Source organism: Leucopleurus acutus, assembly GCF_964270905.1.
Source record: "Leucopleurus acutus genome assembly, chromosome: 5".
NCBI lineage: Eukaryota > Metazoa > Chordata > Mammalia > Artiodactyla > Delphinidae > Leucopleurus > Leucopleurus acutus.
In genome coordinates, this window is record NC_139147.1 from 67,695,894 (window position 1) to 67,718,997 (window position 23,104).

The following is a 23,104-nucleotide window of genomic DNA, read 5'->3' on the forward strand; positions in this document are numbered from 1 at the left end:
ACTTCTGTCTGGGATTATATAACTTGTTTCTCCTTCCTCATATTTCCTATAAACTGGTAGTTATTTCTAAAGCCTTGGTGAGAGTTAGATTCTTTGTGGGGTTTTTTTCAGGCAAGAACACTTTATAGGTGATACTGCCTACTTTCTTTTATATCACATCATGAAGCACATAATGTCTGGTTGTCCCACTTTTAAGGACGCTAAAATTGATCAGTGAGTTTAATGTAACATATGTTCTCTGATACATTCATTTTCCTTAATCTGCATAGGGAAGCCCCCCTTTAATAAAATGCCAGATTTAAAAAATTAAATTTAGGTAGGAAGAAGAGGAAGAGTAGGAAATATAACTCAGGACTTTTGTTCCCTTATTGTAAAGTATATTGGTTGTATTAGAATTGAATCCCAATTTCCTGTTGTAGACCACGTCTACAAAGATTTGTGAAACGAATCTTTACTGGCTCAGGGCAGCTGCTTCCTCTGTTCCCTTTCCTCAAAACAGCAATTTTGAGATCTCAGCCTCTCTTCATCTGTCTTTTTTACTATACTCCTTATTGCCAGAGTAGTAAATTTAGGCAGTTAGGTGACTTGAAGTACAGTATATCAATAGATTGAGAAAGACAGAAGATCTCAAAGGCCCTCTCAACTGAATTTCTATGATAAATTTCAAGTAATAATAATTAATTTTTTAAACAGGGTTCAACTACACCAGTAACTGTTTTCAAAGGTTCAAAGAAACCTTACTTAAAAGAATGCATTTTGATTATTAACCATGAGACTGGGGAATGTCGACTAGAAAAACTCAGCAGCAACATCACTGTAAAAAGAACAAGGTATGTGGTTAATGAAATAAATTATTTAATCAACACATAAATTTCTAAGAGAATGTCAGTGAAAAAAGTTATTGGATTAAGTCACACTATTACATAAGGGTTATTTCTGTCTGGTACAAAAATTTTTTTTTTTTTCTTTTTGCGTTACGTGGGCCTCTCACTGTTGTGGCCTCTCCCGTTGGGGAGCACAGGCCCCAGACGCGCAGGCTCAGCGGCCATGGCTCACGGGCCCAGCTGCTCCGCAGCATGTGGGATCTTCCCGGACCGGGACACGAACCCATGTCCCCTGCATTGGCAGGCAGACAGACTCTCAACCACTGCGCCACCAGGGAAGCCCTACAAAAATGTTTTGATGTTTTTCCAAGTTTAAATTTGGTGAAGATCCTTTAGCCAGAAGCTTTTACCATTTCTCCCTATGATATTTAAAAGCTTGTTTTGTTTCTGTATGTTTTCTTATATGTAGGTACGTCTTTTATTCTACTGTAGATACTTTTGTAGAACTGGACTAAAAGGAGCCATTACACATTCTCCAAAATAATTTCATTATCAGTAGTAAAATTTTATCAAGCACTTAGAAAATGTGAGGCAAGAAAAAGGAGAACTTCCTATACAAATACTAACCTCAGAACGTCCACATTTTAATTGGATTAGCAGATAATTCTATTAAAAATGTCAATAAGAGAACATAGCCATCTCAAATTGTTTTTTGGGGGGAAATAGGCAGTGCATTAATTAACATGTTTTTTGGGGGGAATAGGCAGTGCATTAACAAGCCATACAAATAGTATAGATAAAAATTGTTCTAGGAATTAAAGGAAGGAAGACATGGTTCATCAGAGCATTCAGGGAGCCCTTACTGATGTACCTTAAGAGGAGGTTAAGATTTAGGGCTTTTTTTCCCCCCCAAACATATTTCATGATAAGGATTGCCTTTGGGTGCTTGTTAAACAAATGAGTTCCCCAATTCAACTACAGATCAGAGAAGGAGCCCAGGAAACTTTTTTTTTGTTTTTTAATTAGCCCCTCTTCCCAGGTGATTTTTATTTGTAGGAAAGTTTGGAAAATACTGATTTAATTGATCAGAGAGAACATGAGGATGTAAACAAGACAGGACTATATCTGACTTATTTGGAACCTATGAATAAGACTTGCTTGAATAGAGCAGAGATTTGTTTCTTTCCCTGTATACAAGTATAGAAAGTGGGGTATGAGGTTGAAAGTAGACTAGAGGTAAGGTTATAAAGGTAGGTTGCCTTCAATATTAACTATGAAATTAGGACATTGTCTTATTGACGGTGGTTGCATATTAAAGTTTTTTTAACCAGGGATCGACATGCTTACATTCTTGTTTTGAAATGTAAATCCACCAAACAAATTGATTTAAATGAAACAATGTGGGAAAGAGAAAAATGCACAAACCACGATGTTTTAGAGTAGGAATGAAGAGAAAAATGAAGTTCTAAATACTTTGTGAAGGAAGGACTAAAAGGATTTGGTGACTGGAAATGGGAGAGGCAAAGTCAAGCATAGTTGTGTTGTATACTTTTTTTTTTTAAGTATTGAAGGGAAAGTATACGAACCTCCTTTAATAACATGTCTTAACCTTATGAATGAGAAATGTGGGAGTGATTTAATTTTAACAGAAATGGTAATTTCAGAATTTAGGGAATATAATGTGTCTGCTATACTCATGTATAATTTCATTTTATTTTAGTCATTTGTGTATGTCTTATCTCTTCAGTTTTGAGCAGTGGCTTTTTTTAAATTCACATTTGTATCCCTCAGTGGATCTGTGTGTATGCCATGCCTATAGCAGGGCTCAATAAAGGTTTGTTAAATAATGAATTAAATTAATGCTTTAATCCTTGAATTCGTTTTAAAGATCTCTAGGAAAAAGAATAAGTGGTCGATTTTAGTAGCTTTGTAAGTTGAAATTGTTGTTATTATTGCAATCATCATACTTGTTTTGACCTTTTGATGTTCTTAATTGCAGAGTTGAAGGAAGCAGTAAAATTCAGTATCGTATAGAGCAGCAGCAGCAACAAATGCGGAATTCAACTAGGACTCCCAATCTTGTAAAACATTCTCCATCGGAAGACAAGGTGTCCCCAGCATCTCCGATGGATGATATTGAAAGAGGTAAAATCTATGAGTATGTAATGGCCCTTTAAAATAAATTATTAATAAATGTTAAGTGAAATTTTTCATTTTAATTGACAAGGGAACTAACTGTAAAATTCTAAAAACATAATGTTTTTTGTTATGGTTCTAGGGGAGAAGTGTAGTTTATGATTTAGAGTATTATGTACATAAGCCTGTGTCTATATAACAGAATTTATATTTTTTATTATTCAGGGGAAAAAGTAACTGTTTAGATATGTGTAACTGGAGTTTTCTTCTTTTTGACAGTTGTGATGATTCCAATTTAGTCCTTCACAGCGTCTTCTTGTTGAAGTTTTTTTATGTGTAGCCAGACTATAGATGTCTAAGATGTAGCCAAACCAGTAGTGGAGTGAGGAGATGTAGTAAGCCAAAGCAGCAGGCAAGTTCTTCTGAACTGCTGCTCACTTCTCAGCAGGAAGGTGCTTCTAGAGAGGCACAGTCTTTTTGAAAGTAAGGAAACTTAAATCTTCATTTTTTTTTCTAGCTGCAGTTTGGATGTTTATGTTATAGTAATTGTGGTAGGAGTAAGACCCTGGTCACCAAAGTTTATTTGTTTCTACACTTTGCCTTCATAACTTGCATATAGCTCTCCGTTTCCACTTGCCCCCTTCTAGGCCCGGTATAGTATTAGTTCCCTAATATATTAGTGTTCCCTTTTCAAACAATAAGGAAAATATAAGCTCAGAACCCTTGTTGCTACAAAGGATCTTGAATTTTATTTTATTGTTATATCTGCTTCCAAAATGGATTTGAATCATTATATCATTTTATATATGTGTACAATAAAAATCTGGAACAGAAAATTAAGATATTGGAGGGAAGAGGAAGCAAATTTGCTAATTATTAAGACATTAAATTTATATCTGAGCTTCCTATCCACTAATACAAAACTGAAAACTTTAGTATATTTTGTATTATCTAAGAGGTTCCAAAGATTTGGACTCTTCCAAATTCTATGAATTCTAAAAGGAATTCTAAAATTCTAAAATGAATTCTAAAAGGAATTCATCGTATGGAACCTGTTCTTTGGAGAATTAAACTATATAGTATCTTCAACTATAATTTTACAATACAAAAAGAAGTTCCTCTATGTGACAGGTTTTTAGCAGAGACCTTAATAAAAACATTATATTGTAGAATATAAGTTAAGGTAATCCAAGCATAAGATCTAACTTTGTATAAGAATTTACAGTTTGCAGAGCATGTTCCTTAGACTATCTTCTTTTAAATATTTTCTTAATATTTGACCCTACTATGCCAATGCCTACTGCTATGGTTGAAACACTTTTTTTAAGTTTATGATTAGATGTCTGTCAGCTTTACTAGTGTTTCTCTGGTTTAATTTTTACACTTACCTGTTCGGGCTATCTGGAATTCTAGTCTAAGAAATAAGAATCTAAACTTCCTTCCTCCCCAACAGTGTAATTACATAGATATTGATAGAGAATCAACAAATATAGTGTTGAAAAAGAATATCAATATCCATTTTTTGAATAAGCCAGTATTTCTTCTGCTGATATGAAAAGCCATTTTTTAAATTCAGTTTTTATTTTATATTGGAGTGTAGTTGTGTTAGTTTCAGGTGTACAGAAAAGTGATTCAGTCATACATATACATGTACCTATGCTTTTTCAAATTCTTTTCCCATTTAGGTTATTACAGAGCATTGAGCATAGTTCCCTGTACTATGCAGTAGGTCCTTGTTGACTATCTATTTTATATATAGTAGTGTATATATGTTAATCCCAAACTCCTAATTTATCCCTCCCACCTTTCCCCTTTGGTAACCATAAGTTTGTTTTCGAAGTCTGTGAGTCTGTTTTGTTTTGTAAATAAGTTCATTTGTATCATCTTTTTACATTTCACATATAAGTGATATCATATGATATCTGTCTTTCTGTGTCTGACTTATTTCACTTAGTATGATAATCTCTAGGTCCATCCATGTTGCTGCAAATGGCATTATATCATTCTTTTTTATTGCTGAGTAATATTCCATTGTGTATATATACAACAACTTCTTTATCCATTCATCTGTTGTTGGACGTTTAGGTTGATTCCATGTCTTGGCTATTGTAAATAATGCTGCATTGAACATCGGGGTGCACGTGTCTTTTCAAATTATGGTTTTTCTCCGTATATGCCCAGGACTGGGATTGCTGGATCATGTGGTAGCTCTATTATTACTCTTTTAAGGAGCCTCCTTACCTTTCTCCATAGTGGTTGTACCAATTTACATTCCCACCAACAGTGTAGGAGGGTTCCCTTTTCTCCACACCCTCTCCAGCATTTATTGTTTGTAGACTTTTTGATGATGGCCATCCTGACTGGTGTGAGATGATACCTCACTGTAGTTTTGACTTTCATTTCTCTAATAATTAGCGATGTGGAACATTTTCTCTTGTGCCTTTTGGCCATCTGTATGTCTTCTTTGGAGAAATGTCTGTTTAGATCTTCTTCCCACTTTTTGATTGGGTTGTTTATTTTTTTGATATAGAGCTGCATGAGCTGTTTGTCTGTTTTAGAGATTAGTCCCTTGTCGGTTGCTTCATTTGCAAATGTTTTTTTCCATTCTGTGGGTTGTGTTTTTGTTTTGTTTATGGTTTCTCATTGCACTGCAAAAGCTTTTAAGTTTATTTTTAGGTCCCATTTTATTTTAAGGTCACATTTGTTTATTTTTTATTTTATTTTCATTACTCTAGGAGGTGGATCCAAAAAGATATTGCTGCAATTTATGTCAGAGTGTTCTGCCTATGTTTTCCTCTAAGAGTTTTATAGTATCTGGTCATACATTTAGGTCTTTAATCCATTTTGAGTTTATTTTTGTGTATGGTGTTAGAGAATGTTCTAATTTCATTCTTTTACATGTAGCTGTCCAGTTTTCCCAGCACCACTTATTGAAGAGACTGTCTTTTCTCCATTGAATATTCTTGCTTCTGTCATAGATTAATTGACCATACGTGTGTAAGTTTATTTCCGAGCTTTCTATCCTGTTCCATTGAGCTATATTTCTGTCTTTGTGCCCGTACCATTCTGTTTTGATGACTGTAGCTTGGTAGTATAGTTTGAAATCAGGGAGCCTGATTCCTCCAGCTCCATCTTTCCTTTCAGGATTGCTTTGGCTATTTAGAGTCTTTTGTGTTTCCATACAAGTTCTGAAATTTTTTTTTTCTAGTTCTGTGAAGAATGCCATTGGTAATTTGATAGGGATTGCATTGAATCTGTAGATTGCCTTGGGTAGTATATTCATTTTGACAATATTGACTCTTTCAATCCAAGAACATGGTATATCTTTCCATCTGTTTGTGTCATCTTTGATTTCCTTCATCAGTGTCTTACAGTTTTCAGAGTACAGGTCTTTTGCCTCCTTAGGTAGGTATTTTTCCTAGGTATTTTATTCTTTTTGATGTGATGGTAAATGGGATTGTTTCCTTAATTCCTCTTTCGGATTTTCATTGTTAGTGTATAGAAATGCAAGATATTTCTGTGTATTAATTTTTTATCCTGCAACCTTACTGAGTTCCTTGATAAGCTCTAGTAGTTTTCTGGTAGCATCTTTAGGATTTTCTACGTATAGTATCATGTCATCTGCAAAAAGTGACAGTTTTACTTCTTCTTTTCCAATTTGGATTCCTTTCATTTCTTCTGCTTCTCTGATTGCTATGGCTAGGACTTCCAAAACTATGTTGAATAAAAGTGGCGAGAGTGGACATTCTTGTCTTGTTCCTGATCTTGGAGGAAATGCTTTCAGCTTTTCACCACTGAGTATGATGTTAGCTGTGTGTTTGTCATATAAGGCCTTTATTATGTTGAGGTATGTTCCCTCCATGCCCACTTTCTAGAGAGTTTTTATCATAAATGGGTGGTGCTGGATTTTGTCAAAAGCTTTTTCTGTATCTATTGAGATGATCATATGGTTTTTACTCTTCAGTTTGTTAATGTGGTGTATCACACTGATTGATTTGCAGATACTGAATAATCCCGGCATCCCTGGGATAAATCCCACTTGATCATGGTGTATAATCCTTTTAATGTACTGTTAAATTCGATTTGCTAGTATTTTGTTGAGGATTTCTGCATCTATGTTCATCAGTGATTCTGACTTGTAATTTTCTTTTTTTGTCTGATTTTGGTATCAGGGTGATGGTGGCCTCATAGCATGAGTCTGGGAGTGTCACTTCCTTTGCAATTTTTTGGAATAGTTTCAGATGTATAGGTGTTAACTCGTCTCTAAATGTTTGATAGAATTCACCTGCCATGCCATCTGGCCTGGGCTTTTGTTTGTTGCAAGTTTTTAAATCACAGTTTCAATTTCAGTACTTGTGATTAGTCTGTTCATATTTTTTGCTTCTTCCTGGTTCAGTCTTAGAAGTTATACCTTTCTAAGAATTTGTTTATTTCTTTTAGATTGTCCATTTTCTTGGCATATAACTGCTTATAGCAGTCTCTTGTGATCTTTTATATATCTATGATGTCAGTTGTAACTTCTCCTTTTTCATTTCTAATTTTATTGATTTGAGCCCTTTCCTTTTTTTCTTAATGAGTCTCGCTAAAGGTTTATCAATTTTGTTTATCTTTTCAAAGAACCAGCTTTTCGTTTCATTGATCTTTTCTACTGTTTTCTTCATCTCTATTTCATTTATTTCTTTTGTGATCTTTGTGATTTCTTTCCTTCTACTAACTTTGGGATTTGTTCTTCTTTCTCTAGTTTCTTTAGTTATAAGGTTAGGTTGTTTATTTGAGATTTTTCCTGTTTTGCAAGGTAAGATTGTATTGCTATAAACTTCCCTCTTAGAACTGCTTAAGGTAATTATCGATATGTATTTCTGCTTGTCGTTTTGTTCATTGTTTAGGATTTGTTTTTGTAGGTGTTTTTTCTTCCCTTCCTCTTTTGTTCTTTTCTCTTTTGATTTGATGACTGTCTTTAGTGTTGTTTGGATTGTATTTTCTTTTTTTCTGTGTATCTATTGTAGATTTTTGGTTTGCAGTTACCATGATGTTTTGATATAGCAGCCCATATATATATATAGATAGATAGATAGATATAGATATATATGGTTGTTTTAACACATTTTTTACCAGAGACGTATTACAGCCTCAGGTGTTAGTTTCTGCAAAAACCCCTGGTCAATAATGTGTTAAGTTGCTGTTCTCTTAATTTCAAATGTATTTCCAATATCCTACATTTGTACTCTCCTCTTCTCACGATTGCTGGTTTTGATATATTTGTGTATGGATGATATCCTAGCTTTACTGTATGTTTCTCTTTACCTGTTAGATTCTCTTGTTTCTAGTTACAGGCTTTTCTTTTCCACCTAGAGGAGTTTCTTTAGCATTTGTTGTAAAGCTGCTTTGGTGGTGCTGAATTCTCTTAACTTTTTCATGTCTGTAAAGTTTTTGATTTTTCTGTTGTATCTGAATGAGAACCTTGCTGGGTAGGCTATTCTTAGTTGTAGGTTTTTCCCTTTCATCACTTTAAATATATTGTTCCACTCCTTTCTGGTCCACAGAGTTTCTGCTGAAAAATCAGCTGATAAACTTATGGGAATCCCCTTGTATGTTATTTGTTGATTTTCTCTTGTTGCTTTTACTATCTTCTCTTTGTCTTTAATTTTTGTCAATTTGAATAATATGTGTCTCAGCATGTTCCTCCTTGGGTTTGTCCTGTATGTGACTTTATGCACTTCCTGAACTTGAGTGAGTGTTTCCTTTCTCATGTTAGGGAAGTTTTCAGCTATTGTCTCTTCAAATATTTTCTCAGGCCCTTTCTCTCTCTCTCTTCTCCTTCTGGGACCCCTATAATGCAAATGTTGGTCAGTTTCATATTGTTCCAGAGATGTCTTAAACTGTCCTCATTTCTTTTCATTCTTTTTTCTTTATTCTATTCTGCAGCAGTGATTTCCACCATTCTGTCTTCCAGCTCACTTATTTGTTCTTCTGCCTCATTTATTCTGCTATTGATTCTTTCTAGTGTATTTTTCATTTCAGTTATTGTATTTTTCATCTGTTTGTTCCTTAAATCTTCTAGCTCCGAAAAGCCATTTTTGTCACATGCAGAATTTCTTTCTGGACTTAAGTCTATCTCACAACATAAGATGTACAGTGGCCAATACATGTATGAAAAGTGGATCACATTCACTAATGCTTTCAAAGTTCAAATTTTAAGATTAAAAGATATTTTTTTCTAAAATTTAATAGTTTTATTCTTGCAATGTCTGACACTGTGCAGGGGTTGCAAGAGTATGCCTAGAAATGAATAAGCTAAAAGTTTAACATAATTTCAAGGAAAAATGGATAAATTCACTTCATAGTGGGAGATTTTTAGTATATCCCCTCTCAGTAATTGATAGATTCAGGCAAACCCCAGATTAATAAGATTTGCAAAACACCATTAAGAAACTTGAACTAAGTAGACATACATAGCACTTCCACTGTTTGAGATATACAGGTTTTTCAAGTCCGTGTGAAATTAAAAAACAAAACAAAAGAAAACTGACCATGTGCTACATAGCAAAGCATCTCAACAAAAAAAGACATTTTGGGACTTCCCTGGTGGCACAGTGGTTGAGAATCTGCCTGCCAATGCAAGGGACACAGGTTTGATCCCTGGTCTGGGAAGATCCCACATGCCGCGGAGCAAGTAAGCCCGTGCATCACAGCTACTGAGACTGCACTCTAGAGCCCTTGAGCCACAACTACTCAGCCCGTGCACCACAACTACTGAAGTCCAAGTACCTAGAGCCCATGCTCCACAACAAGAGAAGCCACCACAATGAGAAGCCCACACACTGCAAGAAAGAGTAGACCCCGCTCGCCACAACTAGAGAAAGCCTGCACACAGCAACAAAGACCCAATGCAGCCAAAAAAAGATATTTTTCTTTTTTAATTGAAGTATAGTTGATTTACAATATTATTTTAGTTTCAGGTGTACAGCATAGTGATTCAATATTTTTATAGATTATAATCCACTTAAAGTTATTATAAAATAATGACTATATTTCCCTGTGCTGTACAATATATCCTTTTTAAATTTTATTTTATACGTATTAGTTTGTATCTTTTAATCCCATACCCCTATCTTACCCCTACTCTCTCCATGGGTAACCACTAGTTTGTTCTCTGTATATGTGAGTCTGTTTCTGTTTTGTTATACACATGTTTTGTTTTATCTTTTAGATTTTATATTACACATATAAGGGATAAGATACAGTATTTGTCTTACTCTCTCTGACTTATTTCACTAAGCATAATACCCTCTAGGTCCATCCATGTTGTTGCAAATGGCAAAATTTTGTTCTTTTTATGGCTGAGTAATATTTCATTGTGTGTATATATATATATATGTGTGTGTGTGTGTGTGTGTGTGTGTGTGTGTGTGTGTATAAATACCACATCTTCTTTATTCATTTATCTGTTGATGGACACTTAGGTTGCTTCCATATCTTGGCTATTGTAAATAATGCTGCTATGAACATTGGGGTGCATGCATCTTTTCAAGTTAGTGTTTTTGTTCTCTTTGGGTATATACCCTGGAATGGGATTTCTGGATCATATGGTAATTCTATTTTTAGTTTTTTTAAGGAAGCTTGGCTACACCAATCCACATTCCCACAAACAGTGTACTATGGTTCCCTTTTCTCCACATCCTTGCCAACATTTGTTATTTGTAGACTTTTTGATGATAGCCATTTTGACAGGTGTGAGGTGATATCTCATTGTGGTTTTGATTTGCATTTCTCTGATGATTAACGATGTTAAACATTTTTTCATGTACCAGTTGACCATCTGTATATCTTCTTTGGCAAGGGTCTATTCCAGTCTTCTGCCCATTTTTAACCAGGTTGTTTAGGTATTTTTGGATATTGAGTTTTATGAGCTGTTTATATAGTTTGAATATTAACCCCTTATTAGTCATATCGTTTGCAAATATTTTCTCCCAATCAGGAGGTTGTCTTTTCACTTTGTCGTTAGTTTCCTTTGCTGTGCAAAACTTTTAAGTTTAATTAGGTCCCATTTATTTTTGCCTTTGCTTCTTTCTTCTTAGGAGACAGATCCAAAAAATATTACTACAATTTATGTCAAAGAGTGTTCTGCCTATGATCTCCTCTTGGAGTTTTGTGGTTTCAGGTCTTACATTTCTGTCTTTAATCCATTTCGGGTTTATTTTTGTATGTGGTATTAGGAAATGTTCTAATCTCATTCATTTACATGTAGCTGTCCAGTTTTCCCAGCCCCACTTATCGAAGAGTCTATCTTTTCTCTATTATGTATTCTTGCCTCCTTTGTCATAATTGACCATAAGTGCATGGGTTTATTTCTGTCTCTTTATTCTTTTCTACTGATCTATGTGCCTGTTTTTGTGCCAGTATCATGGTGTTTTGTTTTTATAAATTTATTTTATTTATTTATTTTTGGCTGTGCTGGGTCTCTGCCGCAGCACGCGGGCTCTGTCTGGCTGCAGCGAGCGGAGGCCACTCTTCGCTGTGGTGCATGGGCTTCTCATTGCGGTGGCTTCTCTTTGTTGCGGAGCATGGGCTCCAGGCATGCGGGCTTCAGTAGCTGTGGCGTGTGGGCTCTAGAGCACAGGCTCAGCAGTTGTGGCACACATGGGCCCAGTTGCTCCACGGCATGTGGGATCCTCCCAGTCCAGGGCTCAAACCCGCATCCCCTGCACTGGCAGGCAGACTCCCAATCACTGCGCCACCAGGGAAGCCCTATCATGGTGTTTTGATTACTGTAGCTTTGTAGCATAATCTGAAGTCAGGGAATGTGAAACCTCCAACTTTGTTCTCTTTTCTCAAGACTACTTTGGCAATTTCGGGTCTTTGTGGTTCCATGTGAATTTGAGGGTTATTTGTTCTAGTTCTGTGAAAAATGTCATGAGTATTTTGATAGGGAAAGAGATATTTTTTCATTTATCTGCTTGCTGGTAGCTAAAATAATTGTCAACATCCAGTACTGGTGAGGATATAAAGGGAAACAAATGTGTGCATACATTTTTGAAGAAACATAAATTGACATATATTTTTTTGTAGAGGAATTTTTCCTGCAAAACACTTAGAACAGGGTCTAGCACAAAGAAACTACTATATAAGGTTTTGCTCTCATTATCATCCTTATTTGCTAATAACTGTTAAATTAAAAGTGTGCCTATTCCTTACCTAGAAAGTCTAGAAATTTCTCTTATTGTGAAACTTGTACAGATAGATACATAATTACATAGGTATACCTATATCAGTCACATAAGAGTGCTCAATGTGGCGTTTTTAATACTAAGGAAAAACTGGAAAAATCCTAGGTACACATAAAGAAGGGATTACAATACTATACATCCCTATTAAAAAAGAGCTAGTGCACATTTTAGTAACAAAGAATGATATCCAAATATATTATTAAGTAAAAATGTTTTTACTTATTATACAATGTGTGTGAGTGTGTATGAACCATTTCTGAAAACAAAATGTATATAGTTGCAGATGCATAGGTGAACTTGGAAGAATTATACTAAAATGTAAGCATTATCTTTGGGAGTTTGGATTATAGGAAACTTTCACTTTCTGTGGTGCAAATTGTTATTTGAATTTTTACAATGAATTTGTTATTTTTCAGATAATGATTATTTATTGAGAAGACAATATAATATAAAAACAATGTTAATATGAAACCACTCATAATCTCACCACCCTAATGCAACTATGTTAATTTCTGCCTATATTGTATATATTTTTAATATTTATGTATCTATTTAGTTACACTGGGTCTTAGTTGTGGCAGGCAGGCTCCTTAGTTGTGGCTCACCAGCTCCTTAGTTGCAGCACATGGGCTCCTTAGTTGTGACAGGAGGGCTCCTTAGTTGTGGCTCCAGGTCTCCTTACTTGCAACTTGCTGGCTCCTTAGTTGTGGTACATGGGCTCCTTAGTTGCAGCAGGCGGGCTCCTTAATTGCAGCTTACCACTTTGGTTTCAGTTTTTTAAAAAATTACAGACGTTTCTTTCCTTTCCAACACATTCTCTTCCTTCTCCTGTCTATCTATGCACATGTCTGAATGTACTCTAAAGGACTTATATACTTTGCTATTCCTTGAAAGAGTTTGTATGTGGTAGATTTTTCTAAATTTCTTTAATAATGATAGGTTTGTTCAGTTTCTATTTCTTCATTCAGTTTTGGTAATTCATATTTGTCTATTTCTTCATTCAGTTTTGGTAATTCATATTTGTCTTGAAAATTATTAGTTTAATTCACATTTTCAAAATACTAGCATAATTTGTCCATATAAATCTCTACAATGTCTGTAGTTATGGCACGTTTTTATTCCTAACACTGATTATTCATGCCCTTTCTCTCTTTTTCTTAACCAATATTTCTAGAATTTGATACATTTCATTAGGCTTCAGTGAACCAGCTTTTGGTCTTGGTGAGACATAGTAAATGTGGTGACAAAGAATGACATCTTCAGAGTCAGACTACTCTCATTCAAATCCCAGCTCCATCACTTATCAGCTGGGTGGCCTAGGGAAATTTACTTAACCTCTTATTCTCTCTGTGTATGTTTTCTCATTTTTAAAATAGAGATAATAATTAGGATTATTGAGAGGATTAAATGCAATAAATATATATAAAGTACCTAAAGCAATTCCTGGCACTAGGAAGTATTCAAATATTAGCTATTATTTTAATTTTTATTGTTATTTTCTTTTTCCTTTTTTTACTCTTTCATTAATGTATGCTCTTTAAAAAAACTATTTCCTTCTTTGACTTGCTTTGAGTTTGCTGTGTTGTTCTTATAATTGGATGCTTAGTTCATCTATATTGAATTTATCTTTTGTATGCATTTAAGAGTATAAATAGCTTTCTAGGTATCACTGCATCTAGTAAATGACTAACACTTCCATGGTAGTTAAATTCTAAAAATTTTTGTAATTTCAGTTCTTAGACAATAAATCATTTATAAGAATGTTTTGTGGGTTTTCGGTCGGAGCGCAGGGAGAGGACTGGGGTTGGCAGCTTGAACATAGCCTGAAGTGGTTAGTGAACCACGGCTAGCCGGGAGGGAGTCCGGGGAAAAGTCTGCACCTGCCGTAGAGGCAAGAGACTTTTTCTTGCCTCTTTGTTTCCTGGTGTACGAGGAGAGGGGTTTAAGAGCGCTGCTTAAAGGAACTCCAGAGACGGGCGCGAGCCGCAGCTAAAAGCGTGAACCGGGCGGGAGACGCTAAGGCTGCTGCTGCCGCCGCCAAGGGGCCTGTGTGCGAGCACAGGTCACTATCCACACCCCTCTTCCGCGGAGCCTGTGCAGCCCGCCACTGCCAGGTTCCCGGGATCCAGGGACAACTTCCCCGGGAGAACGCACGGCGGGCCTCAGGCTGGTGCAACATCACTCCGGCCTCTGCTGTCGCAGGCCCGGCCCGCACGCAGTCCCTCTCCCTCCCCCCGAGCCTGAGTGCGCCAGAGCCCCCGAATCAGCGGCTCCTTTAACCCCGTCCTGTCTGAGCAAAAAACAGACGCCCTCCAGCGACCTACACGCAGAGGCAGGGCCAAATCCAAAGCTGAGCCCCTGTGAGCTGTGAGAACAAAGAAGAGAAAGGGAAATCTCTCCCAGCAGCCTCAGAAGCAGCGGATTAAAGCTCCACAATCAACTTGATGTGCCCTGCATCTGTGGAATACATGAATAGACAACGAGTCATCCCAAATTGAGGAGGTGGGCTTCGAAAGCAAGATCTATGATTTTTTCTTGTCTGTATAGTTTTGCTTCCACCATTTGTCCTCGGGTTCTATCCGTCCATGGGTTTTTTAAAAAATTTTTTTTCTTAATAATTTTAATTTTAATAACTTTATTATACTTTACTTTCTTTCTTTCTTTCTTTCTTTCTTTCTTTCTTTCTTTCTTTTCTTTCCTTCCTTCCTTCCTTTCTTCCTTCCTTCCTTCCTTCCTTCCTTCCCTCCCTCTCTCCCTCCCTCCCTCCCTCCCTCCTTTAGACAACGAATCATCCCAAATTGAGGAGGTGGTCTCTGAGAGCAAGATTTATTCCCCTTTACCTCTTTTTGTGAGGGTGTATGTATATGCTTCTGTGTAAGATTTTGTCTGTATAGCTTTGCTTCCAACATTTGTCCTAAGGTTCTATCCGTCCTTTTTCTTCTTTTTCTAAATAAGTATTTTTTAATTCAATAACTTTATTATACTTTATTTTATTTTACTGTATCTTCTTTCTGTCTTTTTTCCTTCTTTCCCTCCTTCCTCCCTCCCTCCCTTCCTCCTTTCTTTCCTTCTTGCCTTCTTTCCTTCTTTGCTTCTTTCTTTCTTTCTTTCTTCATACTTCTACTAATTCTCTCTACTTTTTCTCCCTTTTATTCTGAGCCATGTGGATGAAAGGCTCTTGGTGCTCCAGCCAAGAGTCAGGGCTCTGCCTCTGAGGTAGGAGAGCCAACTTCAAGACACTGGTCAACAAGAGACCTCCCAGCTCCACATAATATCAAACGGCGAAAATCTCCCAGAGACCTCCATCTTAACACCAGCACCCAGCTTCACTCAACGACCAGCAAGCTACAGTGCTGGACAACCTATGCCAAACAACTAGCAAAACAGGAACACAAACCCACCTATTAGCAGAGAGGCTGCCTAAAAGCAAAATAAGGCCACAGACACCCCAAAACACACCACCAGACATGAACCTGCCCACTAGAGAGACAAGATCCAGCCTCATCCACCACAAAACAGGCACTAGTCCCCTCCACCAGGAAGCCTACACAACCCACTGAACCAACCTTAGCCACTGGAGACAGACATCAAAAACAGCGGGAACTACGAACCTGCAGCCTGCAAAAAGGAGACCCCAAACACAGTAAGATAAGCAAAATGAGAAGACAAAAAAACACACAGCAGATAAAGGAGCAAGATAAAAATGCACCAGACCTAACAAATGAAGAGGAAATAGGCAGTCTACCTGAAAACAGAATTCAGAATAATGATAGTAAGGATGATCCGAAATCTTGGAAGTAGAATGGACAAAATGCAAGAAACAGTTAACAAGGACCTAGAAGAAATAAAGATGAAACAAGCAACAATGAACAACACAATAAATGAAACTAAAACTACTCTAGAAGGGATCAATAGCAGAATAACTGAGGCAGAAGAACGGATAAGTGACCTGGAAGATAAAATAGTGGAAATAACTACTGCAGAGCAGAATAAAGAAAAAAGAATGAAAAGAATTGAGGACAGTCTCAGAGACCTCTGGGACAACATTAAACGCACCAACATTCGAATTATAGGGGTTCCAGAAGAAGAAGAGAAAAAGAAAGGGACTGAGAAAATATTTGAAGAGATTATAGTTGAAAACTTCCCTAATATGGGAAAGGAAATAGTTAATCAAGTCCAGGAAGCACAGAGAGTCCCATACAGGATAAATACAAGGAGTAATACGCCAAGACACATATTAATCAAACTGTCAAAAATTAAATACAAAAAAAGCATATTAAAAGCAGCAAGGGAAAAACAACAAATAACATACAAGGGAATCCCCATAAGGTTAACAGCTGATCTCTCAGCAGAAACCCTACAAGCCAGAAGGGAGTGGCAGGACATACTGAAAGTGATGAAGGAGAAAAACCTGCAGCCAAGACTACTCTACCCAGCAAGGATCTCATTCAGATTTGATGGAGAAATTAAAACCTTTACAGACAAGCAAAAGCTGAGAGAGTTCAGCACCACCAAACCAGCTTTACAACAAATTCTAAAGGAACTTCTCTAGACAAGAAACACAAGAGAAGGAACAGACCTATAATAACGAACCCAAAACAATTTAGAAAATGGGAATGGGAACATACATATCGATAATTACCTTAAATGTAAATGGACTAAATGCTCCCACCAAAAGACACGGATTGGCTGAATGGATACAAAAACAAGACCCTTACATATGCTGTCTACAAGAGACCCACTTCAGACCTAGAGACACATACAGACTGAAAGTAAGGGGATGGAAAAAGATATTCCACGCAAATGGAAACCAAAAGAAAGCTGGAGTAGCATTTCTCATATCAGACAAAATAGACTTTAAAATAAAGACTATTAGAAGAGACAAAGAAGGACACTACATAATGATCAAGGGATCGATCCAAGAAGATATAACAATTGTAAATATTTATGCACCCAACATAGGAGCACCTCAATACATAAGGCAAATACTAACAGCCATAAAAGGGGAAATTGACAGTAACATATTCATAGTAGGGGACTTTAACACCCCACTTTCACCAATGGACAGATCATCCAAAATGAAAATCAATAAGGAAACACAAGCTTTAAATTATACATTAAACAAGATGGACTTAATTGATATTTATAGGACACTCAATCCAAAAACAACAGAATACACATTTTTCTCAAGTGCTCATGGAACATTCTCCAGGATAGATCCTATCTTGGGTCACAAATCAAGCCTTGGTAAATTTAAGAAAATTGAAATTGTATCAAGTATCTTTTCCGACCACAATGCAATGAGACTAGATATCAATTATAGGAAAAGATCTGTAAAAAATACAAACACATGGAGGCTAAACAATACACTACTTAATAATGAAGTGATCACTGAAGAAATCAAAGAGGAAATAAAAAAATACCTAGAAACAAATGACAATGTAGACACAACGACCCAAAACCTATGGGATGCAGCAGTTCTAAGGGGGAAGTTTATAGCAATACAAGCCCACCTTAAGAAGCAGGAAACATCTCGAATAAACAACCTAACCTTGCACCTCAAGCAATTAGAGAAAGAAGAACAAAGAAACCCCAAAGGTAGCAGAAGGAAAGAAATCATAAAAATCAGATCAGAAATAAATGAAAAAGAAATGAAGGAAACAATAGCAAAGATCAATAAAATTAAAAGCTGGTTCTTTGAGAAGATAAACAAAATAGATAAACCACTAGCCAGACTCATCAAGAAAAAAAGGGAGAAGACTCAAATCAATAGAATTAGAAACGAAAAAGGAGAAGTAACAACAGACACTGCAGAAATAAAAAAGATCATGAGAGATTACTACAAGCACCTCTATGCCAATAAAATGGACAATCTGGAAGAAATGGACAAATTCTTAGAAATGCACAACCTGCCAAGACTGAATCAGGAAGAAATAGAAAATATGAACAGACCAATCACAAGCACTGAAATTGAAACTGTGATTAAAAATCTTCCAACAAAGAAAAGCCCAGGACCAGATGGCTTCACAGGCGAATTCTATCAAACATTTAGAGAAGAGTTAACACCTATCCTTCTCAAACTCTTCCAAAGTATAGCAGAGGGAGGAACACTCCCAAATTCCTTCTACGAGGCCACCATCACTTTGATACCAAAACCAGACAAGGATGTCACAAAGAAAGAAAGAAAACTACAGGCCAATATCACTGATGAACATAGATGCAAAATACTAGCAAACAGAATCCAACAGCACATTAAAAGGATCATACACCATGATCAAGTGAGGTTTATTCCAGGAATGCAAGGATTCTTCAATATACGCAGATCTGTCAATGTGATAAACCATATTAACAAATTGAAGGAGAAAAACCATATGATCATCTCAATAGATGCAGAGAAAGCTTTTGACAAAATTCAACACCGATTTATGATAAAAACCCTGCAGAAAGTAGGCATAATAAAGGCCATATATGACAAGCCCACAGCCAACATCATCCTCAATGGTGAAAAACTGAAAGCATTTCCACTAAGATCAGGAACAAGACAAGGATGTCCACTCTCACCACTATTATTCAACATAGTTTTGGAAGTTTTAGCCACAGCAATCAGAGAAGAAAAGGGAATAAAAGAAATCCAAATCGGAAAAGAAGAAGTAAAGCTGTCACTGTTTGCAGATGACATGATACTATACATAGAGAATCCTAAAGATGCTACCAGAAAACTACTAGAACTAATCAATGAATTTGGTAAAGTAACAGGATACAAAATTAATGCACAAAAATCTCTGGCATTCCTATATACTAATGATGAAAAATCTGAAATGGAAATCAAGAAAACACTCCCATTTACCATTGCAACAAAAAGAATAAAATATCTAGGAATAAACCTACCTAAGGAGACAAAAGACCTGTATGCAGAAAATTATAAGACACTGATGAAAGAAATTAAAGATGATACAAATAGATGGAGAGAGATACCATGTTCTTGGATTGGAAGAATCAACATTGTGAAAATGACTCTACTACCCAAAGCAATCTACAGATTCAATGCAATCCCTATCAAACTACCACTGGCATTTTTCACAGAACTAGAACAAAAAATTTCGCAATTTGTATGGAAACACAAAAGACCCCGAATAGCCAAAGCAATCTTGAGAACGAAAAAAGGAGCTGGAGGAATCAGGCTCCCTGACTTCAGACTATACTACAAAGCTACAGTAATCAAGACAGTATGGTAGTGGCACAAAAAACAGAAAGAAAGATCAATAGAACAGGATAGAAAGCCCAGCGATAAACCCATGCACATATGGTCACCTTATCTTTGATAAAGGTGGCAGAAATGTACAGTGGAGAAAGGACAGCCTCTTTGATAAGTGGTGCTGGGAAAACTGGACAGATACATGTAAAAGTATGAGATTAGATCACTTCCTAACACTATACACAAAAAAAAGCTCAAAATGGATTAAAGACCTAAATGTAAGGCCAGAAACTATCAAACTCTTAGAGGAAAACATAGGCAGAACACTCTATGACATAAATCACAGCAAGATCCCTTCTGACCCACCTCCTAGAGTAATGGAAATAAAAACAAAAATAAACAAATGGGTCCTAATGAAACTTCAAAGCTTTTGAACAGCAAAGGAAACCATAAACAAGACAAAAAGACAACCCTCAGAATGGGAGAAAATATTTGCAAATGAAGCAACCGACAAAGGATTAATCTCCAAAATTTACAAGCAGCTCATGCAGCTCAATAACAAAAAAACAAACAACCCAATCCAAAAATGGGCAGAAGACCTAAATAGACATTTCTCCAAAGAAGATATACAGACTGCCAACAAACACATGAAAGAATGCTCAACATCATTAATCATTAGAGAAATGCAAATCAAAACTACAATGAGATATCATCTCACACCAGTCAGAATGGCCATCATCAAAAAATCTAGAAACAATAAATGCTGGAGAGGGTGTGGAGAAAAGGGAACACTCTTGCACTGCTGGTGGGAATGTGAATTGGTTCAGCCACTATGGAGAACAGTATGGAGGTTCCTTAAAAAACTACAAATAGAACTACCATATGACCCAGCAATCCCACTACTGGGCATATACCCTGAGAAAACCAAAATTCAAAAAGAGTCATGTACCAAAATGTTCATTGCAGCTCTATTTACAATAGCCCGGAGATGGAAACAACCTAAGTGCCTGTCATCGGATGAATGGATAAAGAAGATGTGGCACATATATACAATGGAATATTACTCAGCCATAAAAAGAAACGAAATTGAGCTATTTGTAATGAGGTGGATAGACCTAGAGTCTGTCATACAGAGTGAAGTAAGTCAGAAAGAAAAAGACAAATACCGTATGCTAACACATATATATGGAATTTAAGAAAAAAAATGTCATGAAGAACCTAGGGGTAAAGCAGGAATAAAGACGCAGACCTCCTAGAGAACGGACTTGAGGTTATGGGGAGGGGGAAGGGTGAGCTGTGACAGGGCGAGAGAGAGTCATGGGCATATACACACTAACAAACGTAGTAAGGTAGATAGCTAGTGGGAAGCAGCCGCATGGCACAGGGATATTGGCTCGGTGCTTTGTGACAGCCTGGAGGGGTGGGATAGGGAGGGTGGGAGGGAGGGAGACGCAACAGGGAAGACATATGGGAACATATGTTTATGTATGACTGATTCACTTTGTTATAAAGCAGAAACTAACACACCATTGTAAAGCAATTATACCCCAATAAAGATGTTAAAAAAAAAAATCCCTTCTGACCCACCTCCTAGAGTAATGGAAATAAAAACAAAAATAAACAAATGGGACCTAATGAAACTTCAAAGCTTTTGAACAGCAAAGGAAACCATAAACAAGACAAAAAGACAACCCTCAGAATGGGAGAAAATATTTGCAAATGAAGCAACTGACAAAGGATTAATCTCCAGAATTTACAAGCAGCTCATGCAGCTCAATAACAAAAAAACAAACAACCCAATCCAAAAATGGGCAGAAGACCTAAATAGACATTTCTCCAAAGAAGATATACAGACTGCCAACAAACACATGAAAGAATGCTCAACATCCTTAATCATTAGAGAAATGCAAATCAAAACTACAATGAGATATCATCTCACACCAGTCAGAATGGCCATCATCAAAAAATCTAGAAACAGTAAATGCTGGAAAGGGTGTGGAGAAAAGGGAACACTCTTGCACTGCTGGTGGGAATGTGAATTGGTTCAGCCACTATGGAGAACAGTATGGAGTTTCCTTAAAAAACTACAAATAGAACTAACATATGACCCAGCAATCCCACTACTGGGCATATACCCTGTGAAAACCAAAATCCAAAAAGAGTCATGTACCAAAATGTTCATTGCAGCTCTATTTACAATAGCCCGGAGATGGAAACAACCTAAGTGCCCATCATCGGATGAATGGGTAAAGAAGATGTGGCACATATATACAATGGAATATTACTCAGCCATAAAAAGAAACAAAATTGAGCTATTTGTAATGAGGTGGATAGACCTAGAGTCTGTCATACAGAGTGAAGTAAGTCAGAAAGAAAAAGACAAATACCATATGCTAAAACATATATATGGAATTTAAGAAGAAAAAAAAATGTCATGAAGAACCCAGGGGTTAGACAGGAATAAAAACACAGACCTACTGGAGAACGGACTTGAGGATATGGGGAGGGGTAAGGGTGAGCTGTGACAGGGCGAGAGAGAGTCATGGACATATACACACTAACAAACGTAAGGTAGATAGCTAGTGGGAAGCAGCCGCATGGCACAGGGATATCGGCTCGGTGCTTTGTGACCGCCTGGAGGGGTGGGATAGGGAGGGTGGGAGGGAGGGAGACGCAAGAGATATGGGAACATATGTATATGTATAACTGATTCACTGTGTTATAAAGCAGAAACTAACACACCATTGTAAAGCAATTATACCCCAATAAAGATGTTAAAATATATATATATATATATATATATAAAAACAAAAAACAAAAACCGGAAGGCTTGTCTTTAGCTTATTTTCCCTGCTTGCTTGCTCTTTAATAAGTTGATAAATGACATTTAAACTCAATAATTATGATTAACTCTGTCCCACAATTTTTAAAAGCACTGGTGATTGTGTGCGCCTGCATGTGCGCACCTTTACAACCAGTAAAATAAAGTTCTTGATTAAAAAAAAAAAGAATATTTTGTGGTTTCCAAATATATGGAATTTAAGGAAAATCTTGGGCAGGCTTAAAACAATGACAACATATTTTCTGCTCATAAATCTCCAATTTGTGTAGGGTCAGTAGGGATAGTTCATAGCTGTTCTAGGAACAGCTGGTGTCAGCTGGACTGACTTGGGGTCTAGCAGCTGGAATCATTTGAAGACTCACTTATTCACACCTGCCAGTTGTTGCTGGCTTTTGGCTGAGACTTTGGGGGTTGTCAGCTGGGAAAGCTACACATTTCCTTTCCAGGTGGCCTGGGCTTCCTCACAACATAGTGGCTGGGTTCCAAGAATAAGTGTCGAGAAAGTGAGAGTGGAAGGGAGAAAGGATACAGAGGAGTGAGGTCAAAACTTTATCTTTTTAATTACACAGGCTCAGAAATCATGTAGGATCACTTGTGCGGGTGTGTTTCTATGTGTATCTGACACAAAATTTTCATGTATTTAAAGTACAGTTTGCTAGGTTTTGACATATGTGTACATCCTAAAATTACAAGCACAACCACAATCAGGGTAATGAACATATTTATCACTCTAAAAAGTTTCCTCCTCCTCCTTTGTAATCCCTCTCTCCCACTCCTTCCCACCCCATCCATTCCCAGGTAACTACTGATCTGCTTTATATCATTATCATTAGTTTGCTTTTTCTAGAAATTTGTATCAGTGGAATCATATAGTATGTCC

General features: G+C 36.7%; 1 protein-coding gene across 1 annotated transcript in view; it reads left to right on the forward strand.

The window, feature by feature from the left end:
• EAF2 (ELL associated factor 2) overlaps nt 1–23,104 on the forward strand; it is a gene marked incomplete at both ends in the record, with an annotated part of 55,717 nt that overhangs the window by 13,436 nt on the left and 19,177 nt on the right. Inside the window, 2 exons of the mRNA XM_082839929.1 lie at nt 694–830; nt 2,824–2,969. Coding sequence (XP_082696055.1) covers nt 694–830; nt 2,824–2,969 — 283 coding nt within the window. The remainder of the gene's footprint in view (nt 1–693; nt 831–2,823; nt 2,970–23,104) is intronic.